Consider the following 9,460-nt stretch of genomic DNA (forward strand, 5'->3'; position numbering starts at 1 on the left):
AAAATCCATTTCAATGTGTTTTAAAAGTTTATACTATTCTTCGAACCTCTATGTTGTGTTATTTCTAGCCATGGCAAGTAACCCATGTTGTGGCGAAAGTGGATTTCCACTTGTCAAATGGCATTTGCACGTCGTCTATGGGTTAAGTGCCGTTTGGATGTTGTTTGTCCATTTCAAATTCAAAAATGCTGATCTTGGCACACTTAGGGTTCGTTTGATATAGCTGATGAAAGTAGAACTTTAGTTTGTAGAGATTTGTATAATAGATATTTTTGAAAAATAACTTTTATTAAAAAATAAGTGTTTGGTTGTAAATAAAAAAATTGTATTAACTGCTCATTAAACTGTATTAAATGCTTATTAAATTTCCATATAAGGTGAAAGAAAATAGCTTTTTTAGAGAAATCCAACTTTTGAGTTTCTCTAAAACAGTTTAAAAAAGCTTATTTTTTTGTCAATAATTATTTATTGATTTTTGCCAAACACCTTTATTTTTTTTTTATAAAAGAACTTTTGGCCTTTCAATAGAGCTTTTAAGCCCAAAAAAAAAAAAAAAAGCCATGCCAAACATAGCCTTAATCTAGCTGTATGAGATGAAATTGCATGGAAACTTAGGAATAACTATGAGATCCCACATCGGTTGGAAAGGAAAACGAAGCATGCCTTAAAAGAGGGTGTGGATACCTTTCCCTTGCAACTCGTTTTGACAAAACCGTGCGGGCTAGGCCCAAAGCAGACAATATCGCATGCGGGTGGTCTGGACTGTTACATAACTTTTGAGGAACCACTCTTTGTTGGTGCTACACCCATATATACAGACCATCAACATGCCAAGTTTAATGTGTTTTTGGCTTGAAAAAGGTCCAAAATCAGGATTAAAATAATTAAATGCAATTTTAAAACTTATATTTGGATTACCAAAGATGATGGTTTTTACATAAAAAACATTTCTAAAAATCGTGATGAGTGTGCTACACCCATATATACAGACCATCAACATGCCAAGTTTAATGTGTTTTTGGCTTGAAAAAGGTCCGAAATCAGGATTAAAATAATTAAATGCAATTTTAAAACTTATATTTGGATTACCAAAGATGATGGTTCTTACATAAAAAACATTTCTAAAAATCGTGATGAGTGTTCTCAAATTATGAGGACAGGGATGGTAAATATTGTCAAGGAAGCTGCCAAAGCTCCATTTTTTTTTTTTAATAAAATTACACTAAATAAAGAATTTTGCATTTTTTTTCTCTAAATTCTCACCGCTCCTGCTGACTTCTATACTTGGTTTGAGTTATTTTTCCTCTATTTTCGTTTCTTTGCCCTATTCTTGCATTCCAGTGCAAGTGGAATAATTATTTCTCTTTTTTGGATCAAGATATCTTTTATCCCTTAACCATATGAAAAAGTTTAATCCATGAGTTTTTGTCATCAGTATCTCTATCTACCTCATGTTGTTAGAGAAATATTTTTCTTATATTTGATTGCCAGCAACTACTCATGTAGAGAAAATTTTGGTAGGATGATTCTATAGTAGGGGTGCTAATTCGTGTTGATGTGTCGTGTTCATATCAATCTGTTTATTAATTGTATTGAAATTGCTCAACCCCGAGCCCGATCTGTTTATTAATCATGTCGAAAATTTTCAACCCAAACATGATCAGTTTAATAAACAGGTAATCCGACACGACTCATATAATCAGTTTATTAAATTGGTCAATTTAGATCAACACGATCCGTTTACACATAATTGACCCGTTTACACAAAATTGACGAAATTGACCCGTTTACATGAAATTTATCCAATTAAATAAATTAGCTTGTTTAAATTAATTGTTTTATATAAAATAAAAATAATTTAGTCATTAATTAATTCAAAATTAAAATATACATGTAAAACCATATAATAAAATTATAAATTTACAATAATATAACATATGATATGATAATATAACAATCTTATATAATAGTTAAATGTAAATGTATATATACATAATAAACTTATTACTACTTCTCTAAAAATAATATAAAAAAACTTTATTAATAATTTTGTTTTTAATCTTCTACATCTTTAATATTCTTGGGCATATTAATTTTTATTTTTTGATGTTCATAAATCCATAAATATATTAAACATATTATATTTAAGTAAATAAATATAATTTTAATATTTTTATTTTTAATTAATAAAAAAATGATAATACAACCTTAAATAAGTTTGCTATTTACTAATAAAAAAGTATTACTTAAAATTTTATTAATGATAAATTTAATATATTAAAGTTATAATTTAAATGAGTTATAATCATATCGGGTTAAATTGATACATTAATTCACACGTCTAGTTAAACTGATCAATTTGAGTTAATTTTGGATTAAAGGGATCAATTTGAAATCGATGCGTTTAATTAAACTGGTCTATTTCGGTCAATATCAAGTTAAGTAGGTTAATTCAAAATTGACATATTTATTAATCGTGTTAAACATGTTGATTTGAATTTAACCCAAACTTATTTATAATAAATTCAAACCCGCTAGTTTTGTGTCATTTTCGAAACATATTACCGTGTCATAACTTAAATTACCACCCCTATTTTACAATGCATACTATTCACATCATTTGTGGAATCCACTCAATGAGAGAAGCATAAAATAGGACCATCCTACCAAAAGTATTTTCTATCTGATAGGCTGTCAATAAAATATACATATTTTCTTTTTTTTAATGTCAAACTTTGTTTTATTTTTGAGAAAAACCATGTTAAGATCGCTTATTCCACAACAATTGCTGATTCTTTTCACCCCAGAAGAAGTCAAGTTTTTTTTTTAAGTTCTACTTTTTATTTAAGTAAATTGCTTATTTCCCTGTGGAGGTATTTTTTTTTTTTTTTAATTATTAGCTTGTGGAGTTGTAATTACCTTCCATAATAGTTTTTTTATATAATCTTAAATATTGCATATGGCTGGCTATCCCCGAAAAGGCATATATATCGAAAGAAATTAATAAGCAACATAAAGCTACCAAATTGAAAATCAAGTTACCAAAAAAACAAAAAACTACCTAATTGAAAACCTCCCATTAGCAAATTTGGGCGTATGAATGCGTAGTACAAATAGATCAGCAAGTTAAAATTGAATATCATAAACTCAAAAACAGAGAAGCAGAGCTACCGAATTATTGAAAAAATGAGAGCTTTGAACCTATATGTTTTGTTATTCCTAGGGTGGGCTCTAGCCATGATGAATAACTCATCTGAAGCTGCCAAAGATGGTCCATTTGAAGCTGCTAGACGGGAAGTGCACATCGTGAATGGATTGAGTCCCGGTCGGATGTTGTTTGCACATTGCAAGTCCAAAGATGATGATTTAGGAGAGCATAATCTTGCGGTTGGGCAAGAATTTAGTTGGAGTTTTAAGTTTAACTTCTTTGGAACCACTCTTTACTGGTGCGACACTCACACAGACCATCAACACGCTGCATTCAACGTGTATTGGCATAAACAATGGTTAGAAGACAGATGCGACGAAAGAAGTTGTATTTGGACCGCCAAAGATGATGGATTTTACCTCAAAAATATTCCTGAAAACCGTGATGAATTAATTCACAAATGGGAAGAGGGATTGTAAAATGTTGTTAAAGCTCTAATTTACAAGTTACAATAAATTAATAAATTTAATTGGTCTTTATTTCTAACTCTCTTAATTCCTTCCCAATGACTTCTATACTCTGTTAGTATGGCTTTTGGTATTTTGGTACGTTTAAACCCACTTTCCCCACAACATATAGGTTTAATGATCGTATATTATTCTTTGGCCAAGGAATTAATTGACAGAAGAAAAATTTACTAAGAAGAGAGGAATTTAATGGTTTCAACGTGACAAGCAAATTGATACCACTCTTAGGGGTACAAAATCCAAATGCACAACCTTATATGCGCATGTAAAATCCATTTCAATGTGTTTCAAAAGTTTATACTCCACATAAACTATTTACTTATTTACCTAATGGGATAGCTCTCAACTCATTTAATTGTTTCCTATCCCATGAGCCTTGGTCAATCAATTACTACCTAGGCATGTTGTTTTGTCTAATCCGAACTTTTTTATTATTTAAAAACTAAACATAATATTTACTTCAAAAAAATATTAAAAATAATAATTTAGTCATAAGAAATACTAAAAAAATATTTCTTTAAAAAATAATATTAATAGTAATTAAATAAATTTATTCAATGTGAGCATTAAGTAATTTTAAATTTTAGATTTTTTTTTTTAATAGAGATAGTTTTGTCTTGATATATACTTTTTTTTTCTTTTCCTAATTTGTAAGGTTTTAATGGTTTAAGGAGGTTTGTTTTAATATCAGAGGATTGTTTGTAAATGTTTAGTAATTCAAGGGATCTTGTGCATATTACCCTAATGATTTTATCCATATTTATAAATACCATAAATATATATATATATATATAGGCATAAATATCTCAACTTAAAATTTACTAGCTTGCATTGTCACGATGAGTATTTGTTACAAAAAAACATTGAACTCTCTTTGTTTTAAAAAATTTGCTACAATCTGCTTATCTTTTTTGAGTTTATATCTTAACTTGTTCATTTATATATATATATATATATATATATATATAAATACGTATACTAGGCATTTATAAAACCAAATTTGTCAAATTAGCTTAGTTGGTAATATATTCATTTTTACATTCGAGATTTTAAAATAAAAAAGAAAAATTATTATAAATGATTGAAAAAAAAAAAGCCTATTAATTTACTCCGTATCTAAATTGAAGTTTTTCAATTAGCTAACTTTCGGTTGCTAATTAATTTCCTCTGATATGCATGACATATATGATATATTACGTTAATTCTAATTGCTTTTGATATCCATGCTTCTATAGGTTATCATTAATTGTAATGTTGGAATGTGATTTATGTATATGTATATGTGAGAATGAGAGATGCAACATTATTTTGCATATGGAATTAATTAAGAGAGCCTTCAAAAGCAAGGTTATTCATCTTCCTCTATTCGAGTTTATTTCCTTGTTATTTTATTGTTTGTTCTAAAATATAAAAGAATTAATGGTCTTGTACAAGAATGCTGTTCGTCAAATGCTCCATGAAGATCGACTGGGTGAAATATTTTCCTTTTTGTCTTAGTTCCATTCTACAAAAAAGTAATATCAAAAAGGGGGGGAAAAGAATTCATCAATGTCAAATAAAAAAATTCTTAAGTGCAACGGAATGCTAATAGTCATGTTATCATGTGTAAGTGAAATATAATGTATTCTCAAAAAAAAAAAAAAAACAAAAAAAAAAAAAAACAATTGCTAGTGGGCATGCACCTTGTGATCGATTGATGAACAATATTCCATTTTGTTTTGCGCCCTGATGCCTAGCTTCATTCTACACAAAAATAATATATTAATGTTATATGTACTAAAACTTTTATCAAATTTGTTGATCAAATATAAATATATTATTTATTAGCATTTTTATATAATTAAAATATAAATGAGTGAATCTAAAAAAATTATACCGATAAAATACTGTCACATAACTTGCCACATTATTTGGTTTATAAATTTGAAAAATATTTTGATAATTCTAATATTATTTAAAATAATAACAGAAACGTAAAGTTAAAAAAACAAAAAATCAACAATGTCAAATAATGAATTTTTTACGTTTTGTTTCTTTGGCTAAAGAGTCATGAATCTAATTACCAACATTAAAGAAGACCCCAAAACAAAAGAAATTATTTAATATGATGGGTCTAAAATAATATGATAGGTCTATCACATCAGTTGTAGACTCTTCTAATTATGTCTAATTATATTATGTTAGTTCATCATATATGACATATCCTTCATATTATATTTTTAAAAATTAATATAATTAAACTTTAAATTGGTAAGTCATTTATCATCAAATTAATTCCCTTATTTAATCAATTTATTAATATATTTAGTTTCCTTCTTAAGAATAATTATATCATTTACTTTATCATATGCAATATATATATATATATATATATCATTTACTTTATTTAAACTTTATTTTAAAAAATAACAAACTTTTAAAAAATATTTTATCCGAAAATACCTTAAAAACGTTGTTGTGCATTTCATATTTTATCCAATATACATATAAACCTTAAAAAAAAATGTAATTATGTATTTTGTATTCCATCCTATATATACATAAACACATACTTTTGAGCTAAGTATGATAAACTGAGAGGAATAACTTTTTTATTTTTGAAAACAAAAGAAATATTTCTTTTATACTTCTCTTTGCATTGCCATTAGTTTATAAAAAATAATATATATATATATATATATATAGATATAAGTGATCTCTCATTCAAATGTCTTGATGAATTTTCTATTAGAATCTCACATATTAGTTTTTGGATCTCTTCAAGTACTAAGATTCAAAAATTTAATTAGAGTTTTTTATAAATTTAATGAAATACTAAAATTCTAAAAAAATAAAGTGAAAGTATTAGACTCATATAAATGTCCAATATATTTTTAAATCTCAATCATTGCATATAAGTATATATAATGTTATATCAATTTCATCCAAATGCATCTTTTTGTTCCAAAATGCTTAATAAAGCAACAGTAGTATTTTTTATTTCTTTAAAATAAATTAATAATGATAAGAAACATTATTTGTATTTTTTTTAGATTGTTTGAGAATTAAAATGAATATGTAATTACTTTTAAGGAAATTAAACATATTAATAAATTTATATTAAATGAATTGATTTCCGTTTGATAAGATATTAAAGGAATTTGATTATTAATAAATAACTTACCAATTTTGAATTTAATTATATTGAATTTTAAAAATAAATAAATAATATATCATATTTGGTGAATTTATATAATATAATTGAATGAATTTACAACTACGTGATAAACCATCCTACTAAAGAATTTCTCAAAAAGGAAAAAAAAAATCTACAAATGACGTGATAAACCCAACCTACTAAATAATTTTTCAAAAAGGAAACCCAAAAAAAAAAAAAAAAAAAAAAAAAAAAAAAAAAAAGAGAGAATGAGCATTAGTAACATATGTCCTCCTCATACATGCATATCCTAAGAAATTAATAGCTAAGCAAATAAAGTTACCTTAAAAATTTAAACCTCCAATTAATAGAGGCTAATAAATTTGTGTCTATCCATTGAATTAATTTCATAGTATAAATCAACAAACTAAGAATGAGTCCCGTTAACTTAAAAAAAAGAAAAAAAAAATTAAAAGAGAAGCAGCAAGCTCTAGCGAAATTGAAACAAAAATATGAGAGCTTTTAACCTGTACGCTCTGTTATTCCTGGTGTGGGGTCTTGGTCTAGCCATGACGGGCAGGCCATGCTCCGGTGAAAGTGGATTTCCACTTACCAAATGGCATATGCACATCGTCAATGGATTGAGTCCCGGTGGGATTTTATTTATTCATTGTCAATCCAAAGACGATGATCTGGGTGAACATAATCTTACAACGGGGTCTGAATTTACTTGGACCTTTAGGAATAACTTTTGGGGAACCACTCTCTTCTGGTGCTACACTCGCACAGGCAATCAACACGCCACGTTTGATGTGTTTTGGCTTAAACCTTGGCTTGAAGATAGATGCCACCCAAATACTTGCATTTGGACAGCCAAAAATGATGGATTTTACCTCAAAAACAATCCCAAAAAACAAGATGAGTTAGTTCATAAATGGGAAAATGGATGGTAATTAATATTTGTATTTTGAAGGGTTGTCAATTAAAGCTCAATTTTATAAATTCCAATAAATTAAGAACAATTTTTTTTTTATTTATTATTATTATTTTTTTTTGTGTGTGTTTTCTATTTCTCTAGCCCCTCTCTTGCTCACTTCTATACGTAATTTATTTGCCCCTTCTTTTGTCGTTGTTTTACCCACCTCCTGTTGAACATGTGAATGTAGTGGTTATAACGCATTTACTTGACCACAAGAAACTAGAAGTTCTTGGTCAATTTATTTGCCCCTTTCAATTGTCTTTTAGTGCGAAGTGGAATAAGTACCCTGTGACTTAATTTCCATCAAATTAAATTCCAATTTGGATTGGAGCTCCTTTCAAATATCGCGTCCTCAAAAAGTTAGGTTTATGTAACTTAGATCGATAATGTTTGTTTTCCCACATCACTAATTCATTAAAATAAATATCAATTTATTTAAATAATAGAAAATGCATTATCCTGTGTATGATTCTCAAGGACTGACCTTCCCAAATACATTTTGATTTATTAATTTTATTTATTAGACTGCCAGCAGAGAAAGTATTGCTGACTTCTTGTTTAATGGCTATTAGATTGAGTACCATTATTTAAGAGTCCGCGTAACCTAATCAAAATTTACAAATTATGGCTGCTTAACTAGAGTTTATACCACTTAGGCACTTAACAGATCCATTGACGGTGTGTTATGGTATCTGGTAAATGTAAATTCATTTTCCCCACAACATGCTTTACTCATCATGGTTGTGAATAACATAATATACAGGTTTAAAGCTCTTATCGTTTCAATTTTTTTTCAGTTTTGGGCACTCAATTTTAATTTTTTTGATTTTATATTTTATAAACAGTTCGCATTCATGCATAGAGCCAAATTTATTAGCATTTCTGAATTGGAAGCATGAGCAATTAAACAACTTTTTTTTTATTTGCTTATTAATTTGTTATTTATATGTATGCATGACTACATATTACCTTAACGGTCAAAAGAACTAATTGACTGAAGAAAAATCAACCATGAAAGGAATTTAATGGTCCCTCCGGTTGGATAGCTCCGATCGCTCAGTTAATTGTTTCTTCGTCCACGGCCTCGGTCCAGTAATTTCCACGTAGGCATGTGGCTTTTTTTTTAAGTTAGACATCACTAAACACCAAAACAACAAAAATCTCCATGTGTTATTATTATTATTATTATTTTAGATAGAGAAATATAATTATATATAAAATAACAAAATATTAAAGTTATCAAGATGTATATTAAATAATATGATAGATCATTTTAATTAAGTTATTTTTTAAATTCATTCATTCATATAAAAGTTCAGTTTTTTAATTAAATTAATATGTAAACCAGTAATATTTTTACGATTTTATTGAGTAAATAAAATAAACATTTTAATATTTATAGTATTAGTTATATATATATATATATATATATCAACTTCAGATTTCCTATTTTGGATTGTTAAAATGAGCATCTGTCATAAAAAGGATTATCAATACTAAAAAACGCTCCAAATCAATTTCAATAGAAAGTTTTTCTTTTTTATTATTCTTTTTAACGAAAATTCAACAGAAAGTTAGAAATGAATGCATGTTGTTTTACAATGCAAAGTTTATTAAATCTTTATACTGGAGAGCTTTTGAGCTTACGTTCCAAGATATATTACCAAATT

General features: G+C 27.2%; 1 protein-coding gene across 1 annotated transcript; it reads left to right on the plus strand.

The window, feature by feature from the left end:
- The first annotated feature begins 3,186 nt into the window (after positions 1-3,186).
- On the plus strand, positions 3,187-3,627 carry LOC107426491 (S-protein homolog 1). The gene has a single exon (XM_016036692.4). The coding sequence runs from the start codon at positions 3,187-3,189 to the stop codon at positions 3,625-3,627; it is 441 nt and encodes a 146-aa protein (XP_015892178.1).
- Positions 3,628-9,460: the final 5,833 nt, after the last annotated feature.

Source organism: Ziziphus jujuba, chromosome 9 (assembly GCF_031755915.1).
Source record: "Ziziphus jujuba cultivar Dongzao chromosome 9, ASM3175591v1".
NCBI lineage: Eukaryota > Viridiplantae > Streptophyta > Magnoliopsida > Rosales > Rhamnaceae > Ziziphus > Ziziphus jujuba.

Bases quoted from the DNA above. Each gene is read 5' to 3' on its own strand.
- LOC107426491 (XM_016036692.4), top strand. From the start codon at position 3,187: ATGAGAGCTTTGAACCTATATGTTTTGTTATTCCTAGGGTGGGCTCTA.